At 40.5% G+C, this 24,889-nt stretch overlaps 1 protein-coding gene across 1 annotated transcript in view; it reads left to right on the top strand.

The window, feature by feature from the left end:
• The window catches only part of MAP3K13 (mitogen-activated protein kinase kinase kinase 13), a 125,448-nt gene that overhangs the window by 43,826 nt on the left and 56,733 nt on the right, over positions 1-24,889 (top strand). The window contains exons 3-4 of the mRNA XM_049775823.1: positions 10,610-10,736; positions 15,854-16,416. Of these exons, the coding sequence (XP_049631780.1) occupies positions 15,939-16,416 (478 nt within the window). The 5' untranslated portion in view covers positions 10,610-10,736; positions 15,854-15,938. The remainder of the gene's footprint in view (positions 1-10,609; positions 10,737-15,853; positions 16,417-24,889) is intronic.

Raw genomic sequence — 24,889 nt, forward strand, 5'->3', positions numbered from 1 at the left:
TTGCACACAGCTAAGCTGGTTCAGTTCCTGGTACCACTTATGGTCCCCTGTGCCATATATTTTCCTGAACATAACTAGGGTTCCCTCCTGAATACAGAGCCAAAAATATTCCTTGGCCATTGTAGGGTATGGTCCAAAATGACCCCCTTTGTCTCTTATAATAGTTTTAATCTTGAAGTCAATGTCTGATACCAGTATGGCTACGTTGGCCTTTTTGTGGGGGTTGTTTGTTTAAAATATTGTGTTTCACCCTTTGATTTTGTCCATTGTTGCCCTTACTGTTCAAATGTGTCTCTTGTAAGCAGAGAAGATTGAATTCAATATTCTAATCCATTCTTCCATTCGTGTCAATTGATGCATTTAAGCTGTTGAATTGCGTGAGATTATTATGAAAGTAAGTTTTTGCCATCTTTCTTCAGAAGTTTTGTGTGTTTATGAATTTGACTTTTTTTGTGTGTGTGTGTGGTTTTTGGGACACACCCGACAGTGCTCAGGGGTTACTCCTGGCTCCATGCTCAGAAATTGCTCCTGGCAGGCACGGGTGACCATATGGGACACCAGGATTCCAACTGATGATCTTTTGCATGAAAGGCAAACACCTTACCTCCATGCTATCTCTCCGGCCCCTTGACTTGTCTTTTTATGGGGGGGGGGGGTAAGTGTTTGGGGTTTTGAGCCACACCTGCTGATGCTCAGGGGTTATTCTGGCTCTGTGTTCAGAAACTGATCCTGGCAGACTTGGGGACGATATGGGATGCCGAAGATAGAACCCAGTCTGTCCAGGTTGGCTGAGTGCAAGGCAAGCTCCCTATCACTGTGCTATTGCTTAGATCCAGATTTGACTTTTCTTAAAGTAGCCCCCATAGTTCCTTTTTTTAGAAAATTTTTATTGTGACCAAAGTGAATTACGAATCTTTCACAATAGAATAGCTTTTAGTCTATGACATTCCTCAGCCGTTGCTTATCCATATTTTCTTCAAATTTGAATGACATTCTGGCTGTGTAAAGTAGCACTTTGGACATAATTTAGACCCCAGAGACAAAACCTCAGATTTACGGGTAGTTATCCTCTGAAAAAGGAGTTGGACACTTAACATCAAGTAAGGGCTTTCTCTTCAACAAATGTGTTTGGAAAAGTGGATAGCCATGTGTCAAAAAATGAAACTGGATCTACATTTCACAGTATTCACAGAAATTAATTCAAAAGGAATTGAAGATCTCAAAATAAGACCAGAAACCATAAAGTACCTTAAGAAACACAGGAAAAAAAAAACCCTTCAGGATATTTTGAAAAATAAATGAGCCTCAGAGGTGTCTTCAGTGATTTAATGCCATTGGAAAGTTAACAAATATAATAATAGGGGCCGGGAAGGTGGTGCTAGAGGTAAGGTGTCTGCCTTGCAAGCGCTAGCATAGGACGGACCGCGGTTTGATCCCCCGGCGTCCCATATGGTCCCCCCAAGCCAGGGGCGATTTCTGAGCGCCTAGCCAGGAGTAACCCCTGAGTGTCAAACGGGTGTGGCCCCCCCAAAAAAACAAATATAATAATAAACAAATGGAATGACATCAAATTTAAAAGGTTTTGTAAGGCAAAAGAAACAGACTAAAATGAAGGCATTCTACTGAATGAAAGAAAATATTTGCACACAAACATCAGATGAAAGACTAATATCCAAGAAATATGAAGTACTCAGAAATCTCAAGAACAGAAAAAAATACAAATCCCATTAAATCCTATTAAAAATAACCCCATTACAAACAGGGAGAGGAGATGAATAAGCTCGTGAAGATGACATATGGACTGCAAGATAGTATTCATCATCACTTATTATCAAGAAATGCAAATGAAAACAGTAAGAATGAAAAATCTTTACATATAATCTTATATACAAGTATTGATGATGCTACAATATGAGTAAACCTTGAAAATATTAAAGTAAAATAGTTAGAAAAAAGTATCTTGGTGAGGTGATTATTTTATTGACATTTTTAACCAATCCCATTGCTGTCTTTTAGTCATAGGGTTTTGTATAATAAATCTACTGTGAATTTTATTGATGCTTCTATGATGACATGTCACAATATATCAGTTATTTCTTTGATTTTTGCTGCTTTTGTATTCTCTCTCTGTATATGGCTTTTATCATTCCGATTAGGATAATTTTTGGAGTATTTTTATTTGGAACTCTTTTACCTGGTATACCCTTCTGGTTTTTTAGATCTGGATGCATGTGTTCTCCATTTCTGGGTACTTCTCCACAGCAATAACTTTAACTGTTGCTTCTTCAAGAGGATTGCCTTCCTGTTTTTCCAGGATGTTGATGATTCTTATGTTGTTCCCCTTGAATTTATCCCAGAGTTCTCTTGTGTACTGTTCATTTATTTTGAATCTTTTTTCTTTCTTCTGCTATTGTCTGGAGGTTTTCTGCATCTTGAATTTGTCCTCAGCTATTGTTACTCTATTGCTAAGATCTTCCAATGAGTTTTTTCATTTTACCTAACAAATTCTTTAGTTCTGTCATATCTACTTGTAGTTTTCTCATTTCTGCTCTCATATCCTCTTGTGTTTTATTGATTGTCTGTTTCATTAAACATCCCCAGCATTTCCTCTCTAAAGTCCTTAGCAGATAGGTCATATAATTGTTTATTACTGGTTGAGTCTTGAGAGTTACCATCTTCATTCACTAAACCTGGTGGGTTCTGTGTTACTTTCTTATCATGACTTTTGCACCCCAGAGGTGCTTTTTTGTGTGTTGTTGTGTTTGGTGACTAGAGTCAAAATGTCAGAGTATCTTCTCTGTGAGATATGATGAAGTAAAGAAAATTCTGGCAACTAATATCATGCACTTAAAAGAGGTTCTGACCAGGGGGTTAAATGACATGTGTTTTTTTTTCATATCTGTCATGGGCTTATTGTAAATAGCCTTGACTATATATGTATATATATTATAATATTTTTAAGCACCATGATTGCAAACATGTTTGTAGTTTCAGCCATAAAATAACACCCCTCTTCACCAGTGCAACCTTCCCACCACCAATACCCCCCCATCTCTCTCCTCCTTCACCCCTGCTATATTCAAGAGAGGTATTCTATTTCTCTCACTAGCTATCTATAGTCATGATAGTTGTTAGTGTAGCTATTTCTCTAACTGCACTCACCACTCTTTGGGGTAAATTTTGTATCATGGGCTGGTCCTTCCAGCTCTCATCTCAATTGCCTCTGGGTATTATTACAATACTGTCTTTTATTTTTCTTAAATCCCACAGATGGGCACCAGAGAGATAGCACAGAGGTAGGGCATTTGCCTTGCATGCAGCAAACCCAGGACGAACCCACGTTGATTTCTGGCAACACATATGGTCCCCTGAGATTGCCAGGAACGATTTATGATCACAGGACCAGGAGTAAACCCTGAGCATCGCCAGGTGTGGCCTCCAAACCAGTCAATTAATAAATAAATAAACTGCAAAAATCTTTTAAAATCCCACAGATGAATGAGATTATTCTGTGTCTATCTCTCTCCCTTTGACTCAGCATAATAGTTTCCATGTCCATCTGTATATAGGAAAATTTCATGACTTAATTTTTTCTGATGACTGCATAGTATTTCATTGTGTAAATATACCACAGTTTCGTTAGCCACTCATTTATTGTTAGGCATCTGGGTTGTTTCCAGATTTTGGCTATTATAAATAGAGCTGCAGTGAAGATAGGTGTGCAGACGGCATTTTTGTATTGTATTTTTGTGTTCCTCTGTGTTCCTAGGGTATATTCCTAGGAGTGGTATAGCTGGATCATATGGTAGCTCAATTTTCAGTTTTTTGATGAATTGCCATATTATTTTCCATAAAGAATGGATTAGACAGCACTCTCACCAGCAGTGAATAAGAGTTCCTTTCTTTCCACATCCCCACCAGCACTGATTGTTCTTGTTCTTTGTAATTTGTGCCAGTCTCTGATATGAGATGGTACCTCTTAATTTTGATTTGCATCTCCCTGTGATGATTAGTGATGTGGAACAATTTTTCATGTGCCTTTTGACAATCTGTATTTCCTCTTCTTCTTCTTCTTCTTCTTCTTCTTCTTCTTCTTCTTCTTCTTCTTCTTCTTCTTCTTCTTCTTCTTCTTCTTCTTCTTCTTCTTCTTCTTCTTCTTCTTCTCCTCCTCCTCCTCCTCCTCCTCCTCCTCCTTCTTTCTTCTTCTCCTTCTCCTCCACCTCCTCCTTCTCCCCTCCACTCTTCCTTCTCCTTCTTCTGTTTCTTTGTTTTCTGGGGCACACCCGGCAGCGCTCAGTGGTTACTCCTGGCTCTATGCTCAGAAATCGCTGCTGGCAGGCTCAGGGAACCATATGGGATGCCGGGATTTGAACCACCATCCTTCTGCATGCAAGGCAAATGCCCTATCTTCATGCTATCTCTGCGACTCCGTGTATTTCTTCTTTGAGGAAGTGTCTGTTCATTTCTTCTCCCCATTTTCTGATGGGTTAGATGCTTTTTCTTGTTAGGTTCTTTCAGTACCTTGTATATCTTTTATATTAGCCCCTTATCTGATAGGTACTAGGTAGTTTCTCCCATTTTGTGGGTGGTCTTTGTATCCTAGTCACTATTTCCTTTGAGATGCAGAAGCTTCTCAGCTTAATATAGTCCCATCTGTTTATCTCCACTTCCACTTGTTTGGATAGTCTGTGCTCCATTTTGCATTTCTTGCCCCTTTGTAAAGATTAATTGATTGTATGTCTGGGGGTCATCCTCTGAATACTCAAGTTTATTCCATTGATATGAGGGTCTCTCTTTATTCCATTAAGATGCTATTTTAATGACCATTGATTTGTGGTACAATTTAAAGTAGGGGAAAGTGATGTCTCCCATCTTCTTTTTTCCTAAGGGTTGCTTTAGCTATTCATGGTGTTTATTGTTCCAAATGAATTTCAGGAGTGTTTGATCCACTTCTTTGAAGAATGCCATGGGTATCCTTATAGGAGTTGTATTAAACCTGTACAATGCTTTGGTAGTATTGCCAAATGATGTTAATTATGTTAATCCTCCCAAATCATGAATAAGATATGTGTCTCCATTTCCTTGTGTCCTCTTTTAATCTTGAAGCACTGTTTTGTAGTTTTCTTTGTATAGGTCCTTCACCTCTTTAGTTATGTTGACTCTAAGGTATTTGAGTTTCTTAGGCACTAATGTGAATGGGAATTTTTTTGTAATGCCCATTTCTTCTCTATTATTATTTATGTATAATATGGCTATTGATTTTTGCATATTAATTTGTAATCTGACACTTTGCTATATGAATCTGTTGCTTCTAGAAGCTTTTAGGTAGAGTCCTTATGATTTTCTAAATATAGTATCATGTTATCTGCAAACAGTGAGAGCTTGACTTCTTCCTTTCCTATCTGGATGCCTTTGATATCTTTTTCTTGCCTAATTGCTATGGCAAGTACTTTCAGTACTATATTAAGTAGGAGTGGTGAGAAGGGTATCCTTGTCTTGTACCAGATTTTAGAGGAAAGGCTTTTAGTTTATCTCCATTGAGATTAATATTTGCCATTGGCTTGTGGTAAATGCCCTTAACTGTATTGAGAAAAGTTTCTTTCATTCCCATTTTGTTGAGTTTTTATCATGAATGAATGTTGGAACCTTATCAAATGCTTTCTCTGCATCTATTGATATGATTAGATGGTTTTTATTTTTCCTTTTGTTGATATGGTGAATTATGTTGATTGATTTACATATGTTAAATCATCCTTGCATTCCTGGAATGAAACCTATTTGGTTATGGTGTATGACCTTCTTGATGAGGCATTGTATTCTATTTGCCAGGATTTTATTGAGAATCTTTGTATCTGTATTCATCAGGGATATTGGTCTGTAATTTTCTTTTTCTTTTTTTTTTTTTGCAGCATTTCTGTCTGGTTTTGATATCAAGGTGATGTTAGCTTCATAAAAACTATTTGGGAGTGTTTCTGTTTCTTCAGTTTCCTGGAAGAGCCTGAAAAGTATTGGTATTAGGTTCTCTTGAAAGGTTTGAAAGAATTTGTTAGTGAATAAAGGCATAGTTTTGAGCAGTTGACTTTGTGGGACCAGGGATGGGGTCCTCTAGGGCCTAGCCAGGACCTTGGCCTATCTGGGCTAGCTGGTACACTTGAGATATGGGGATGTGAGGGAGGTGAGCATAGTCCTTGACCTGGTTGCAAAATGCACAGTTTCGAGTCGGCTCCCTAGCTTTCTGCCTTTTCTTTTTATGTCCTTTGATTTCACATATATATTTGGTACATCGGCATATATATATATAAATATATATATATATATATATAATGTATGTATTCTGCTTTATTTTATTGAAACCATTGTGATTTACAAAGTCCTTCAAAGTTGGTTTTCAAACATATAGTAAATCAGGGCCAATCCTACTACCAGTATTGACCTCCCTCCATATTCTGATTTATTTTCCAAAAATTTGATAGGTCACAAGTTTTCATAGTGTAGCTAGTAAGTATGTGACATCTGTATTATCTCACATAATCATCTCATCTGTTCTATGAGGTGGATTCTGTTATTGTCCTCAATTATAGATGTGAAATTGAGATTGAAAGGGGGGAGGAGACCAAATTAATGAAAATCTTAGATTAAAAACTTCTGATTAGGGCCCGGAGAGATAGCACAATGGCGTTTGCCTTGCAAGCAGCTGATCCAGGACCTAAGGTGATTGGTTCGAATCCCGGTGTCCCCCGTGCCTGCCAGGAGCTATTTCTGAGCAGACAGCCAGGAGTAACCCCTGAGCACCGCCGGGTGTGGCCCAAAAACCAACCAAACAAACAAACAAACTTCTGATTAAACAAGTAAGATGCTAATAATGGAAATTTGGAAAATATAAAAAGAACAGTAGCAGTCACTGTTACCTTTTTAAACCTACTTCCTATCTTCTTGCAATACTTGTATTTGTTTAGGTTTTTTTTTTTTTTTTTTTTTTGGTTTTTCGGGCCACACCCGTTTGACGCTCAGGGGTTACTCCTGGCTAAGCGCTCAGAAATTGCCCCTGGTTTGGGGGGACCATATGGGATGCTGGGGGATCGGACCGCGGTCCTTCCTTGGCTAGCGCTTGCAAGGCAGACACCTTACCTCTAGCACCACCTTGCTGGCCCCTAGGTTTGGTTTTGTTTGGGACCACACTTTATGGTGTTTATGGGTTATGTATAACCTTGTACTCAAGAATCACTCCTGGCAAGCTCAGGGGTCCATATGGGATCTTGGAGATTGAACCCAAATACATGGAAGAAAAGCATCTGTGATAGTAACTTTCTGGCTCCTTGTGCATTTATTATTATGCTTTTAATACTTAAAGACATCCGCATATCACTATCTAATTTTTATTTTTATTTTATTTTATTTTGGTTTTTGGGTCACACCTGGCAGCGCTCAGGGGTTACTCCTGGCTCTATGCTCAGAAATCACCCCTGGTAGGCACGGGGGACCATATGGGATGCCGGGATTCGAACCACCGACCTTCTCCATGAAAGGCAAATGCCTTATCTCCATGCTATCTCTCTAGCCACGACTATCTAATTTTTAAAGACATTTTAGGTAAATGTTCAGCTATTGGTTTGTTTCATATGGCAAGGTAGGCTTTTGTCAGAAAATGTTGATTCTATTCTCAATTCATAATACCTATAACAATAAATGACATTTATTAAAGAGTTTTAGGAGCTATGGAGAAATTTTTAACCTTTATATTAAGATATATTTGAAACTTTTAAAAATGTGTTCTTTTTTAAGTTAATAGTCTACAGCTCTGAAAATGAGACATCTTTATTCATTTTTATTTTTAATTAATTATTGTTTACTATAAAATTTTAGGAATATAATTTTAATTGAATCATCATGAAATATAATTAAAAGGTTGTTGATGGTTACATTTTATAGAATGTTCCAAAATCCATCCCTTGACTAGTATTCATTTCCCACCACCAACAGACACATAGTTTTATATTTCTATGTGTACACCCCCACTACACCCCTCACTACATCCCACTGATGTTCTAGTACCCTTCTACCACCAAAAGCCCTATTTCTTCTTTCTTCTTTCTCTCTCTCTCTCTTTTTTTTTTGGGGGGGGGGGTCACACCCGGCAGTGCTCAGGGGTTACTCCTGGCTCTATGCTCAGAAATTGCTCCTGGCAGGCTCAGGGGACCATATGGGATGCCAGGATTCAAATCACCGTCCTTCTGCATGTAAGGCAAATACCTTACCTCCATGCTATCTCTCTGGCCCCTTTCTTCTTTCTCTTAATTAATTTTAAAACTTGAATTGCATTTATGGATCCTGATATTCAAAAGGAAGTAATCCATCACTGAGAATGATTTTTCTCTCTGTAAATTTTATTTCTTGATGACTCTAGCATAACATTTGTAATCTCGGGATCGAAGAAATAGCATGGAGGTAAGGTGTTTGCCTTGCATGCAGAAGGATGGTGGTTCAAGTCCCATATGGTCCCCCATGCCTGTCAGGAGCGATTTCTGAGCGTGGAGCCAGGAGCGACCCCTGAACACTGCTGAGTATGGCCCACCAATCAATCAATCAATCAATAAAGTTTAAAAAAAATCACTCCTGGCAGGCTTGTAGGACTATATGGAATGTCAGAATCAAACCCAGGTCTGCTACATGCAAGGAAAGCATCCTCCTATCTTGGGAATATCTTTTTACATTATTACTAAGACAAACAGGTAACTTAATCTCAGTTTTCAAATAGAGTAATGTATTAATTTTAAGAAATACACAAGAAAACATTAAAGAAAGAGAGGATCACTTGTAAACAGCTCAGGATAAATCAGTAAATTACAATAACGTTAAATTTCAAGTTATACTCAATGTTGTGGTCAGAATAAAGATAGAGCAAGGAAGGCTCTTGCCTTGCACACAGTCAATCTGGGTTCAATCCCCAGCCTCTATATTGATCCTCAAGCCTTAGTGCTGAACCAGGAGTAAACCCTGAGCACCGTTAGGTATGGCACAAAAACCAAAACAAGCACACACAAACAAAATATAGTATCCAGTTTTATCATCTTAAAATATTACTTATGGTGCTAATTTCTACCAACTCCTTGGTTTAACTTCTGATTGTAATATTGTGAAACTAAAAAAAAATCACATTTATTATAAAATTATTCTCTGTTAGCATTAGAGAATAAATTGTAGTGTCTAATAAAAACACAGGATCCAAGGGCCAGTTGGCCAAACCTCTCTCCCACTCCTCCTTCTCTCTGTGCCACATCTATCTTGGCACAAAGCCACAGTAATTTCCAGAAATTGGCAGTGCCTTGGCAAATGCACATCTGCTGCTGTCTCCAACCCTTGCCTACTAATTTTGCACAAACCACTTCCTTTTCTTGGGGCTGAAAAATTCACTGAGGAAGTGGCTGTGCCTGAGGGCTGATCTGGAAGCACTACCTGGTGCTTGGCACATGGCCCACTCACTGCCCAGCTGCCTCACCTGTAGTCCTGCCATAGAGCTCCTGCAGGCCACGTTCCAACTTTATCCATTGATTTTTTTTTTCCTCTTTTCTTTCCTGTTGTTGTGATGATGCCAGGAGTCTACCCTTGGTAGCAGAGTGGTACTCAATATGGATGGAGTCGGTATGGAGGGAGTGAGAAAACAGATCTTACAATTGGTTACAGGATACCAGAAATTATAAACTAGTGATGTTGGGGATCAAGGCCAAGAACGCCATCATTGTTAATGTGTTTTTAAAAACTCACTCCCGCAAGACAATTGCTGTACCACCAAGCCATATCCCCAGGCCTTCCAACTTAGTCCTTTCCTGGCTATTCTTCCCTTATCCATCCCTTTGACTTGCACTATTGAAAAATCTCATCCTTCAGAGTGAAGAGCTAGTCCAGGTGGGAAGGCACTTGCCTTATTCATGCTGGTTCAATCCCAGGCCTTACATATGTATGTTCTCCTGAGCACTGCTAGGAAGCACTCCTAAGCACAGAGCTAGTTCCTGAGCACTCTGGTGATAACCCTAACTGCCCCACTAGCCCCTATACACACCCCAAAATCTTATCTTGGGCTGGAAAATTCCAATAGATGGTGGCAGTAATAGTGGGCATGATGTGACAACTGATTCTAGGAAAAATAATCTGAAACATGATGTCAACTCCTTTTTACATGAATAAAAATAGATGTCTTGATCATTTTTAAAAATTAAAATTTGGTTTCGATTTGCATTGTCTTCTGTTAAATACCCATTTTGACTGCTCGGGAATTTAATGAGCCAGGAGGTCAGTGTCTATGGGAATGCTGAGCCAGAACCAGGAGAGTGAAACAGAGAGGGTGAAAGAAAGAGGACCTGGCAGTGCTCAGCTTGTGTCCCCCATTCCCTAGTTTTCCCACAAGAGATGCTCCTCAGTGCAGCAGCAGAGTGGGTGCGCGTGCAAACACAGGTAAAACGGAGATATTTTTATCCTCCCACAGGTTCCTTAAATGTAGCCTCAGCTCTGATCAGATTTGAATATAGTCATGGTGATGATTTCTTTCCCTTTGTTCTTGTCTCCATCTCTGCCTCTGTGGGTTGAAATTGGGCTTGGCATTGTTGGGAAGCAGAAGGAAGCCCCTCTGACTAAATGTCTTTGTATACACCTGAGGTTTGCTGAAGCCTCTGCCCAGCCCCATATCATCCATCGTTGGGGGCATTACGTTGGCTGTTGACAGGGCAGTACCTTCCCTGCAGGTAGGTGTCTGTATCCTTAGGGTGGGGGTTGGACAGCTTTAGTACCTCTAGAGAAGTGGTTCTCAAACAGTAGGGTGAGCCTCCTGGGGGGGGGCACAAGGCTCCATAAAGGGGGGCTGCATTTGACCTCGGCAAACACTGTCATACCAAGCTAAGCCCCGTGTTTATGACTCTGTTTGTCTCTGGAGCTGAGAGTCGCTGTGTCCTGCTTCAAATCCCACTTCAAACAAAACATGCTCATTGTAGCCATTAATCCAGACATCGCCTCTGATTAAAAAATCAGCTCAAATTATTTTATATATTTTTGTTTTGCAGGTTAAAGTTTTTTTAATAAAGATACTATTTACAGTCATGCGGGGGGGGGCATGAAAAATGTTTTCTTCCTAGGGGGGCATGACAGAAAATAATCGAGAAGCACTGCCCTAGAGTAACACTGTGAACTGTGATTTCTGTCATCTAAGGTTATGACCTCGCTACTATTTGTTTCTCTCCCTAGAAAACAAACAACCAGACCAGGGAAAAGAGCAGAGGATGAGCAAGAACTCATTCTAGCTCTGCACTAATTACTTGTTGTACTAAGCAAGCCTATGTAGGATTTGATTGTCATATGTGAAAAACTGGGTTGAGCTATATCCCTAGAGGGGCTCTGTTATCACTTGATTTCTTAAATATAAATTGCATGTAAGTCTTCTTTCCAGTGCTAATGGGAATAGTTCTACTTCAAGTGCTTCACTGACCTCTTAAAAATGAAAAGACAGGAGTAAGGCATGAACATCAGAAAGAGGAAGGAAGGAAGGAAGGAAGGAAGGAAGGAAGGAAGGAAGGAAGGAAGGAAGGAAGGAAGGAAGGAAGGAAGGAAGGAAAGGAGGGAGGGAGGGAGGGAGAAAGAGAAAGAAAGGGAAAGAAAAGAAAGGAGGGAGGAAGGAAGGGAGGGAGAAAGAAAAGAAAGGAGGGAGGGAAGGAGGAAGAAAGGAAGGAAGAGAGAAAGGGAGGGAGGGAGGAAGGATAGAAGAGAGGGAAGGAGGGAGAAAGAGGGAGAGAGGAAGGAAGGAAGGAAGAGAGGGAGGGAGAGAGGAAGGAAGGGAAGAAGGAGGGAGGGAGCAAGGGAGGGAGGGAGGAGGAAGGAAGGAAGGGAGGAAGGAAGGAAGAGAGGAAGGAAGGAAGGAAAGAAAGAAAGGAGGGAGGGAGGAAGAAAGGAAGGAAGAGAGAAAGGGAGGGAGGGAGGAAGGAAGGATGGAAGAGAGGGAAGGAGGGAGAGAGGGAGAGAGAAAGGAAGGAAAGAAGAGAGGGAGGGAGAGAGGAAGGAAGGAGGGAAGGAAGGAAAGAAGAGAGGGAGGGAGAGAGGAAGGAAAGAAGGGAGGAAGGAAAGAGGGACCGAGGGAGGAAGGGAGGGAGGGAGGAAGAAAGGGAGAGAGGAAGGAAGGGAGGAAGGAAGGAAGAGAGGGAGGGAGGGAAGGAGGGAGGAAGGAAGGGAGGGAGGAAGGAAGGGAGGGAGGGAGGAAGAAAGGGAGGAAGGAAGGAAGGATGGAAGAGAGGGAAGGAGGGAGAGAGAGGGATAGAGGACAGAAGGAAGAGAGGGAGGGAGAGAAGAAGGAAGGGAGGGAGGGAGAGAGGAAGGAAGGAAGGAAGGAAGGAAGGAAGGAAGGAAGGAAGGAAGGAAGGAAGGAAGGAAGGAAGGAAGGAAAATTTTGATCTGGAGCATAGGTCATGAACACAGTATGAGGTCTTGAGTTTGATTCTTGACAACAGTAACAAAAAATGGGAAGAGGTTACAAAATAAGCCTGTGTTGTGCTAAGGTTTTGTATGTGAGCTCATGCCCATATGATGTCATCAGGAAGAAACAGAGTAAAATTGGGCAAAGTGGAAAATTACCAGGAAGTAAAATAAGGTTCTGTTTTTGATTCAAAGACTGAATTGTACAGAATATATTATTCAGGTTCAATGTACATGACCTGTTTGCATTATCCACAAGTGTGATGCAAACAAGTAGCATAATGTTTGTCTGTGCTGTTTAGGATACATATAAGATGTGGCAAAGGAAAGACTAGAAGGAAATATTGAGGCAATGGTCAGGTTAGGGATTATGAAATCAACAGTCTCAAGAGAGCAAACAGAGCAGGTGGGGGGAACCAAAGGCAAAAGTCAGCCCAAAGTTGCAGCAGGTCAGCAAGAAAGCAAAATAAGGGGATTAGTAATGCCAAAATTTAGAGATGAACACAAAAGAAATGGGGTGGGGAAGATGGAGTGGAACCAAGGGAATCATGCCAGCAAGCAGCTTTCAAAGAGCTCTACTTACTCACTTTCTTCATTCCCAAAATCTTACATTCTCTCTGGCAGCATCCCAGTCCTTAAATTTTTCCACACACTAGAATTTAAGATGCTCTTAACCAAACCTTTTTCTGTTAAAAGGAGCACTCTGGTTCGCTTTAGGGAAGAATGTTGCATGATTTCATGAGCTTAAAGAGTCCATAAGTGAAGGCAGGAACCACACTTATTGCATGCTGCTCCCCATCTTCATTTCTGGGTTACTGGCCCGCTCACATGTGACTTGTTCATATCTGTTTCCCTGTCTCTGAGCAAACTGCTTCCCTTCTGTCTCCTTGCCCTCCTTCCTCTCAAACATACTTCTTTTCTGAGTTTCCCTCCAGTTCTGAACCTTTGCTTCCATTCACATTCAGTTCTGTTGCTGTTTCCTTCTCTCACAATATATCCAAGGAGGGCACATTTGCTGAGTTGTGGATGGGATAAGTAAACAAACAAGAGATGGTTCCCTCGATGTAATTATGAACTCTTTCCATAGTTCATAGGTATCAAAAGGAAGGATCTTCAGGAGACTGTGGGTACTAGAGAGACTGGGGATTTGGGAAAATGTCTCAATTCTGTCCTTGCAGTCTTGAACTGTTCCTCTCCTAGACCTTGCTGTCCTCTTATGATGAGTAGGGATAATAAAGCTATGCTCTGATTTCCTGACACGGTTGATTGATATTTAGAACCCAGTAATGTTAGACCACAGAAAACAGCCCTTTTATTTTTTTAACCTATAAAGTACTCTGAGAAGGTGAGGGACTATTGTAAGACTTACTCTCGTGTTATTAAAATGGTAAACAGAGGGAATCAGAGATGTGACTCAGATAGAAAACATATTTTGGAGGCTAGAGCAATATAGCACAGTAGAGAGGACATTTGCTTTGCATGCAGCTGACCAGGTTTAATCCCCAGCATCCCATCTGTCTGCCAAGCCTTCGAGGAGTGGTGTCTCAGAGCAGAGCCAGGTGTTACCCCTGAGTACCAACAGGTGTGCCCCAAAATAAACAAGGTGTGGGGGAGAAAATAAAAACAAATAATAAAACTTCAGGAATGTGAGGACCTAGGATCCATGTGGCTCAATGAGAGAGTGCTTGTGTTGCCTAAGGCCCTAGGTTTGATCCCCTATACACAATTTTTTTTAAAAAGATAATTTAGGAATCTGGATTTTTAATTAGATTTTAATTCCTGTTTAACTTATTCTATATATGGCCGTAGAAAAGGGTTTTTGTTAAGTAAGAATGGCCCTATTCCCAGGATCATGGTGCTGGAGGTGGCTTTGACATTTTGTAAGCACCGATTATCAAATATTTATTAACTTGTCAGCAGGTTCTTAAATTGTTATTTGCCTGAAATCTGCCATAGTGTATTCATGCCACAGGAATCAGCAAACATTTCAGTTTATAGCACTTCATTTTATCAATGTAGGTGAGCAACAGGAATAGTGGTGATAAATATAACTTGGCCTAGTGCATATTTAATAAACGTGTTTTCAGTGTAACTTGGGTTTATCCTTATATTATTGTGATACTCCAGCCTTGTGCTAAGGAACTTCATAATTTCCTCTTTTCTCTCTCTCTTTTCCACACCCACCCCATGTCTAATCAACCACTACATCTTCTAAGTTCTCTATCTTGTAGTTCTTCCCTCCTTTCAATGGCTGTGGTCATTGCTACTACATTGGCTCAGATGTAGATGCTCATCATGTCTGATTTGAATTTTTCTTTTTTACCAATATCTTGACCTTCAGTCTTTCAATATCTAGCATCTGCCTTTTATTTATTTATTTATTTATTTTTGGTTTTTGGGTCACACCCAGCGGTGCTCAGGGGTTACTCCTGGCTGTCTGCTCAGAAATAGCTCCTGGCAGGCACGGGGGACCATATGGGACACTGGGATTCCAACCAACGACCTTTGGTCCTGGATCGGCTGCTTGCAAGGCAAACGCCGCTGTGCGATCTCTCTGGGCCCATGCCTTTTATTTTTAACAGAACCAAAGATGAAATGCAACCCATGTGAATCAAATCACTAATCTCAACCTCTACTATACATATATATTTTTGTTTTGTTTTGTTTTGTTTTGGGGTCACACCCAGAGTGCTCAAGGTTTTCTCCTGGCTCTGTGCTTAACAACTATTCCTGGCAGAGATCAGGGGATTATATAGGGTGCCAGGGATTGAACCCAAGTTGGCTGTGTGTAAGGCAATTTCATACCTGTTGTACTATCACTCCTGCCCCTATTGATATAATTTCAAATAGTAAATGTGACCAAATAACTCTATTACTCTCCTCCTATTATCTATTTGGTTTTTGGGCCACACCTGGTGATGCTGAAGAATTACTCCTAACTATGCGCTCAGAAATCGCTCCTGGTTTGGGGGACCATATGGGACGCCAGGGGATAGAACCGAAGTCTGTCCTAGGCTAGCACATGCAAGGCAGATGCCTTGCCACTTGCACCACCGCTCCGGCCCCATCACATGATGTTTAATTGCTGCATAGTATTCCACCATGTGGTTATGTGCACCATTATTGAACCATTCTACATTTTGGAGATGTTTTGTGACATTATGCGCAGAAGTGTGATCTCCTGGATGACTAAAGCAAGGGTGATCTCTGGTAGACAGATAATAGAGCAGGTAGGGCACTTGCCTTGCACACAGCTAACCCAGGTTGGATCCTCAGTCACATTTAGTCTTTTGAGCACCACCAGGAATGATCCCTGAGCACAGAGCTAGGAGTATACCCCTGGGTGTGACCTAAATACAAGAGAAAAAGATGATATTAACCTCCTGCCCTTATGTTTTGACAGGTAACAGCACCCTCGCGCCTGTGGGAACTCTGCTCTGAGAATCCCCTAAGCGTCCTCCCAGGACCTGGGGTACACTCATGGCACCATGGCTGACTCTCAGGAGCCCCTGAGCCGCTCCCCGTCCACACACGCGCCCTTGAGTGAAAACAAAACGTCCAGTGCACTCAGGGATGAATTTTCACCTCCGGGAACCCACCACCCGTCTCCACAATTGCTAAAGGACCAGCAAGAAAAGGAAGCAGGGCCCACAGATACAGCCGAGAGCACGGGCAGCCCCACCACCACGACGGTGCTGACAAGCGTCAGCGAGGATGCCAGGGACCAGTTTGAGAACAGCGTTCTGCAGCTCCGGGAACACGATGATGCTGAGCCCAACACATCCCAGGGGAACGGGCACCCGGTGGACAGAGAGAGCACGGGCGGGGCTGAGGACATCAAGATTCAGTTCAGCAGGTCGGGTAGCGGCAGTGGGGGCTTTCTTGAGGGGCTCTTCGGCTGCTTAAGGCCCGTCTGGAACATCATCGGGAAGGCCTATTCCACCGACTATAAGTTACAGCAGCAAGGTAAGCTAATGCATGCTCTGTGTCCTCTATACCTGGGTGACCCCGCTGCCAAGAGTAAATGAAATAAAAATCCTTGGGATTTTCTTGAGGTTTTTTGTTGTTGTTTTTGTTTTGCTTTTTCTTTATACTATTCCTTTTATGCACTAATGAACTAATGAACATGGTTCTTAGTTACACCAAGAGTTCAAATAGAAATATTTTCAGTGCTTAGGGGCTGGAGCAGTGACACAAGCGGGAGGGCATTTGCCTTGCACACGCTGACCAAGGATGGACCTTGGTTAGATCCCCCGGTGTCCCGTATGGTCCCCCAAGCCAGAAGCGATTTCTGAGTGCATAGGCAGGAGTAATCCCTGAGCATTACCGAGTGAGGCCCAAAAACCAAAAACAAAAACAAAAAAAATTTTTTTTCAGTGTTAAAGAAAATTTGAATACTAGATGTATTGGAATACACTCAGAAAGATTATTCACGTATGAAGTTTGGGCAGATAAATGCTCTTCAATCTGATGTACCAAAATTAAGCGTTCTCTGACACTTCATGTGTAAAGGAAGTTTATTCTCTAAATAATGAGTACATCAAAATTCAAGTTCTTAAAATTATAAGTGTCTTGTCTCTTTTATATTGCAGTAATGTTAGTTTATAAGACTATATATTATTTTTATAAATATGTTTATTGAAGTACCATGATTACAAGCACTTTTGTAGTTGGGTTTTAGTTATATAAAAAGTAAAAACAGAAATTTTTGTATTAAAGACACAGATTCACTGTGCCAACCGAGTCCTTTCTGCTTGAAGCCCATCTTTTGTAATTTTCCAGTCCAGTGACATCAAAAGTACCCAGAAGACAACCCACATACTGTTCCTTTGATCTCATCATTTAACTTTTTCTGTTTTCATGCATGTTTTTCATACAAATATGGTTAATCAATAAAGTCAGGCTGATATTTTGATCTAAGTCACAGTGGCCCAGAGCTCACATCTATACTCTATGGAGGTTGGAAGTTCCCAAGCAGTGTTCAGCAGCATCCATTTGGATACTTGCCAAGTAGAGCTCAGACACTGCATACTGTTTGGGGATTTAAAATCAGGACCCTTGTGTGCTTTCCAGGCACATGTACCAGTCTTTCTAACTGTCGTCTAGCCCTTCGATATTTTCCCCCATAAGTGTATCCAACCAAGAAGTCTGATGGCCATGGGACTAAAACCAGACACCAGACACTCAGTCATGCCCCTGATGATTGCAAACCTGCCTTTAGTTCTAGAAAAATAAAATTATTTTCATACAGCCAGGGAACAGAAGCCTCACATTTTGGAAAAGAACAGAAAAGGATGTCCAATCTCAAGAAGTATTCTTTCTAGCTCCCACATTCCTAAACAAAAACAAAACAAAACAAAAGTTTAATTCCCATCAATGTGAAACCTTTATATCTAGCATATTTTAGATCTAGCACTGAGCTTTTGAAATAAAATGTACACATGGATCTCGTGTTCTCTGTACTTCAAACTTATTCTCAGCAAATCTGTACAAAAGTACTACATGTAGAAAACTTGGAAATACTCCTAAATACTGCCAAGTTCTTATTTAACATAAACATAGGACCCCCATCTCCTGATAAAACCAACTTATATATTACTATACTAGTCTAAGTGGTTTTAAAAAATAGTTATTTTTTGTTATACCTTTTCACTTCACGTTGTCTTCCATATTATAAGACACTTCTTCGGCATAATTTTTCATATTGGTACTTTAATTTTATTTTTTATTAAATATAATTTTTATTTTAATCATAGTGGCTTACATATAGTTGACAATAATATTTTAGGTACATATTAACATAAAATCAGGGAAATTCCCATCACCGAATTGTCCTCCCTCCACCTCCGTTCCAGTTCTTCTTTCCATATCCTCTTCCCTTACTCCCGGGGCTGCTAGAATAAGTGGTCCCCTCTGTGCCTAGCTAACTACTTAGTGTTCTTACACCTATTTGGTCTTGGTACCTCCCTTATTCCCCCCCAAAAAATGGGAGGCAAGACTAGATAGTTCAAGTTATGCGGTTTTGTTTAAAGAAGAGAAAAGTAATAACCTGGAGAAAAAAAAGAAAAAAAGAACCAGATACTCCGGAAATGGGTGGAGTCCTTCTAGAGGCTTTCCTCCTTGGTTTGAGAGATGAAGGGGGAAAAGAAGGTGAAACACCCACAACAGTACATAAAGAACTGTCAAATAAAATATCCAGTGAGCATTCCAAACTGTAAGTACCTCTCTATGGCTTGACAGTTTGTATGCTGAATGATTTCCTTTATGCCTGTCGGAATGTCTTTGAGGAACCCCAACTCCCATCCCACTTAGACTCGGTACAAACCTTCCCAATTACCAAGGGAATGATGCCTTACTCCCCTCCTTGACAGGGCACTTTCTGTAAACCAGGTCTTTGCCCAAAATGCAAAAAAGGGTCGCCACTGGGCGAAAGATTGCAGATCAGAAACCTCATTGATAACAACCTAAGTAGAGGTTTCAACACAATCCTGAGGAGGCAAATCGCCTGCTACCATTGTGGAAAACAGGGGCATATCAAAAGAAATTGCCGATTCCTTATAAATTCAGCTCCTCAAGGGCACACATACAAGATGCAGGAAAACACCCACAGTATGCTTTTTATGATAATTATAAGACACACCCAAGTGAACCTCTTTCTATTACCACTTTCTCTTTGATTACTCAGGATAAATTCCTATAAATTGAATGGTTGGCTTCAATGGGTTTATTGCCTTTAAAGCTTTTGTTAAATATCCTCATAGCCTTATAGAAGTGATATAGATGTTAGGATGCCTTATCATCAAGACATTTTGGAATGGAGGAACTAGGTATGTGACTTGGTAGAGGACTTGCCTTGCATGTGTGAGCCTCAAGATTTGATTCTTTTTTTGTCTGTTTGTTTTTTGTTTTTGGGTCACACATGGCAATGCTCAGGGGTTAGTACTGGCTCTGTGCTCAGAAATCGCCCCTGGTAGGCTAGGGAACCATATGGGATACTGGGATTCGAACCACCATCTGTCTGCATGCAAGGCAAACATCCTACCGCTGTGCTAACTCTCCGGCCCCAAGCCAAGATTTGATTCTTGTAACCTGAAATGGTGCAGGGGCAGGACACTTGCCTTGCACACTTCTGACCTGGGTTCAATCCTCTGCACCCAGTATGGTCCCCAGCTCATTAGGAGTAAGCCCTGAACACAGCTGGATGTGGCCCAAAATACAAAAATATATAATTTTTGAATGGGAAAATATCATGAAATAAAATTTTATAACTAATTCTATGTTGGGCTCGGTAGAACCCCCTTGAAAATATTCTAATTGAGGCTAAAACCTAAACAGGGATTCATCACACAGACCCCTGTTCAAATTCCTCACACTGTATATGATCTCCTGAGCACCACCAGGGCTTGTATCTGAGCACAGAGTCAGGAATAGCCTCTGAGTACCAACAGATGTGGCTCAAACACTTCCCCAATTACACACACACAAACACACACTCATACAATGAATATATATATATTTTTTTTCATTTCATTTCATAACTAATAGTCACTTTAGCTACTTTTTTCACTCTGTTCAATTTTGTTCATTCTGTTCTTCCTGTTTCTGAAATCCATACCAACATGTTTATCAATATTTCTTACTCCTACTATGCAGAAATTCTCTGTGATTCTGTTTGTTAATTTTGTCTGTCTCTCATATGCACTCTGATAACCCATGTTCATCCCATCCTTTCTTTTCTCTCTATGATTTACAATTTCAAGGACATTAAAAAGTTCCTTTATCCCACAAGAACATTGGGGATTCCTATGTTAAATGGCATTTTCATTTATCATTTTAAAAATTGGAAATAAAGATAAGCAAAAAGAGAAAAGTATAAAGTCAGCTGTCACCCTAGAGACAACCATCCACGAACATCTGCTTATGTGATAAACTCCATTTGATTTTTAGGGTCTTGTTCAATCTAGTAATTATTTGGTGGTAATTGAAGGTCTCAGAATCCAAATGCAGTGTTGAGGTGCAGATTTAGAACAAGAAGAACAGATTGTGTGTCTACTAAAGAAGCCTGAAGCATTTTTACACTGTTTTTACAAATCTGTATTGAACTGTTTGCCAATTGATAGTTGACTTTCAGAAAGAAATGTTTCAAGAATAAATAAGAAACAGGTCTAGTCAGCTTGTAAGGACTCAGCAGCTGCCTAAATCCTCAACATGACAGACTGTTCCCCCATGGACTAGGGGCACTAGGGCGAGAAAAGAGATTTGCTGTTCAGAAAACTTTGTGTAGTTTTTACCTTGTCAGCTCTGGGATCAGGGAGCTAATCTTTAATCCTGGATTATAGTCAAGCAAAGGATAACACATCTAACAGATGTGTCTTTGCATTTGGTGTTTCTGAAGAAATTTCACTAACCCTTTAAATGTTTTAATGAAGTTTTCATTTCCCACTTAGCACGTTGGTGTAAGTCTAAGGATGGTTGTTTGTCTAATTGAATTCTTTTATTGGCAAATTGTCCCAGTACGAAGCAAGTATTGTGTGAATGGATAAAGGAGAATTTATGATTTAAAGTGGGAAGGCATGTGGATTCCTAGGAACCTTGTGGATAGTGGAATTTTGCTATAGCAATGAATCAGAGAGAAGAGGAAAGCTGCAAAAGACAATACAACTGGGGCATATAGAAAAGCAGCAGAAATGCTGAGACTAATTCTGGAAGGAACACAGTTTACATTATTATGAGGTTAGTTATCTTCTTTGTGTCAATTATTTGGGCCCCTATTCATATTGTTAAAATTCTTTTATTTTGGGGCCAGAGTGGTGGCACAAGGGGTAAGGCATCTGCCTTGCCTGCTCTAGCCTAGGACAGACTGCGGTTCCATCCCCCAGCTTCCCATATGGTCCCCCAAGCCAGGAGGGATTTCTGAGCGCATAGCCAGGAGTAATACCTGCGTGTCACCAGGTGTGGCCCAAAAACAACAACAAAAAAAAATGATTTTTCCTCTGTTACTATTTTACTTCCTTGACTGAGAGGATCATAGAGATAGGACAAAAAGACTAAATTGCAATAATGATTTTTTTTCATCATTTTAATTAGTTCTAGTGAAAAGATTGAGAGAAAGATAGGTTGAAATACTACATTACATTAGACTCTCACAGGTCTAGTGCTATTTTCTATATTTTTTCTTGGATAATTCAGATTTAGCTTTTTGGCTAAATAGCATAAATATGAGCTACTATTGGTAGAGGAATTTTCATTCCGTATTATAACATCCTACCTTTATATTTGAGTACTAAATTACTTATCATTTGGTTTTTTTTGTTTTTGTTTTTGTTTTTTTAGTTTTTGGGTCATACCCGGCAGCGCTCAGGAGTTACTCCTGGCTCTATGCTCAGGAATCACCCCTGGCAGGCACGGGGGACCAAATGGGATGCCGGGATTTGAACCACCATCCTCTGGACGCAAGGCAAAACACCTTACCTCCATGCTATCTCTCCGGCCCCTTATCATTTGTATTTTAATCATTTATTTTTCATTTTATGAAATTCTAAATAATGTTTAATATTAAATAGTAAGCAACATTTATAAAAAGTATTATAAATTATCATAGAGACTATAATATGATCTGATTATGTTTAATATATAATTTAATATATATTTATGTGGGGCCAGAGAGATAGCATGGAAGTAAGGCATTTGCCTTCCAAGCAGAAGGTCATTGGTTCGAATCCCGGCATCCCATATGGTCCCCCGAGCCTGCTAGGAGTGATTTCTGAGCATGGAGCCAGGAGTAACCCGGGTGTGACCCAAACACCAAATATATATATATTTAAACATCATTTAATATATGATGTTTAATTATATAATGATGTTTAATTTTTTTGGTTTGCTTTGTTTTCTGAGCCACACCCAATGACACTCAGTGGTTACACCTGGCTATGTTTTCAGAAATCAATCCTTGCTAGGGTGACCATGTGGGACGCCGGGGGATTGAACCCTGGTCAGTCCTAGGCTGGCAACACGCAAGGCAGATGCCCATACCTCTTGCACCACTGCTTCAGCCCCTATGTTTAATAATTTTTTTTTTTTGGTTTTTAGGCCACACCCAGCGGTGCTCAGGTGTTACTCCTGGCTGTCTGCTCAGAAATAGCTCCTGGCAGGCACGAGGGACCATATGGGACACTGGGATTCGAACCAACCACCTTTGGTCCTGGATCGGCTGCTTGCAAGGCAAACACCGCTGTACTATCTCTCCGGGCCCTGTTTAATAATTTTTAAATCACTTCGAGCAACATGAAAAACTTTAATTTGCATCAGTCCTCATATACCAAAATAAACCTCAGGTTGACGTAAAGCTTAGAACTTTTTAAAAAACAGATACAGTTTAATATTTGAAAAGATTAGCAGCAGAAGAAATTGCAAAGGGAATTACAAGCAAGTACAAAAATACTCTAAAACTAATAAAAGAAAAATGTTTTTTTGGGCCAGAGTGGTGGCGCGGAGCGGTAAGCCATCTATGCAGGCCTGGGGGACCATATGGGATGCTGGGATTCGAACTACCATCTGTTCTGGATCGGCTGTGTGCAAGGCAAATGTCCTACTGCTGTGCTAACTCTCCAGCCCAAAATTGTACTTTTTATAATAGGAGCTAAATCCAGTTACGCTGGGGTAAGATATGCTATGCAATACTAGGGATCAAATTTAGGGCCTCTCCTAATCCTAATGCCAGGCTGGTGCTCCACCACACTCTCCTCAGCCCTGCATATAACTTTTACAAAACTGGGGCTGGAGTGATAGCACAGCAGTAGGGCATTTATTTGCCTTGCACGTGGCTGACCCAGTACAGGTTCAATTCCCCAGCATTCCATATGGTCCCCTAAGCCAGGAGCAATTTCTGAGCACAGAGCCAGGAGTTACCGCTGAACTCTGCTGAATATGGCCCACCCTCACACCCAAATTTTTTTTACAAAGCTGTATACATGTGAACATATACTAGAGAAGATGAAAGTTGACTATAGCATGACTTTTCAGTTTTTACTAATATTTTTAATGATTAGTATTAACAGTACATAAAGATTTTCTTTTATTTTATCTCATTTATTGAAACCATTTTGATCTACAAAGTCCTTCATAGTGAATTTTAGACATACAGTGAATCAGGGCCATTCCCACCACCAGTATTGACCTCCTTCCACCAATGTTCTCAGAGTGCATACCACCACCCTTTTGCCCCCTGGCCTACCAATATAAAAGGCCCATTTTAGAGCCCGGAGAGATAGCACACCAGTGTTTGCCTTGCAAGCAGCCAATCCAGGACCAAAGGTGGCTGGTTCGAATCCCGGTGTCCCATATGGTCCCCCGTGCCTGCCAGGAGCTATTTCTGAGCAGTCAGCCATTTAGATTGTTAAAGTCTAGGCCTCTTGATTCTATTGTCGTTGACTTTGGGTTGGATATTTAGTTCTATCCTTTATTTCTCTACCAGTGCCCCTGAGACCACTTGGCCCGTGACCACCATCCTTTCTTTTTTCTTTTCTCCTTAATTTTATAGGAAAAAAGCAGAAATGTGAGATAAGACAAAGTAATCCATGTCTTGAGAGTCTATGAAAAAGGCAGGAGCTCCTCTCTGAAAGATAAAAAGGAAAGGTGGGGGCCAGAGTGGTGGCGCATCTGTGTTGCACACGCTATCCTAGGAAGGACTGCGGTTTGATCCCCTGGCATCACATATAGTCCTCCAAGCCAGGAGCGATTTCTGAGTGAATAGCCAGGAGTAACCCTTGAGTTCCACTGGGTGTGGCACAACCAAAAAAAAAAAAAAAAGGAAGGAAGGAAGGAAGGAAGGAAGGAAGGAAGGAAGGAAGGAAGGAAGGAAGGAAGGAAGGAAGGAAGGAAGGAAGGGTGGCATTTTTTTTTTTTTTGCATAGGCACAGCAAAAGTTGGGAAAAATAGAAAGGAAAAATCTTTGGCCTAAAAACAGGCAGGGAGACCCTACCCATTAAGCATCCTGCCATAAAACCAACTACAAGCTCCAGGCATACTAATTTGTCTAACTCCACAGTCTTTCTTTATGGTCCCAGTAAAATTTCTCCTCATTAACCATTTTCACACTCAGGCTTCTGTAATTAAAGATCTTGGGTTTTGCACAGAACACATTAAGCAAATTAAGGCAACACCAAACATTAATTTTTGTAGCTATTTAATAACATTAGATGATTTGGGTTTTCATAAAGTTTTCCAGAGAAATATTGTTCTATTACATTTTTACCCTCAAGTCCAATGAATAATACTTTGTTTAGGATCTCAAAAAAAGGTCAAAATTATACTGCCTTCAAATCTCCACCTTCTTTTCTGAGTATAATTCTTCGAATGTCAATATCTGATCCCTATGTATGATGTATAAATAAACCTGGGAGGAAAAGTGAGAGTAACTTTTTATTTGTTAGAATGCAGA

Source organism: Suncus etruscus, chromosome 6, assembly GCF_024139225.1.
Source record: "Suncus etruscus isolate mSunEtr1 chromosome 6, mSunEtr1.pri.cur, whole genome shotgun sequence".
Lineage (NCBI taxonomy): Eukaryota > Metazoa > Chordata > Mammalia > Eulipotyphla > Soricidae > Suncus > Suncus etruscus.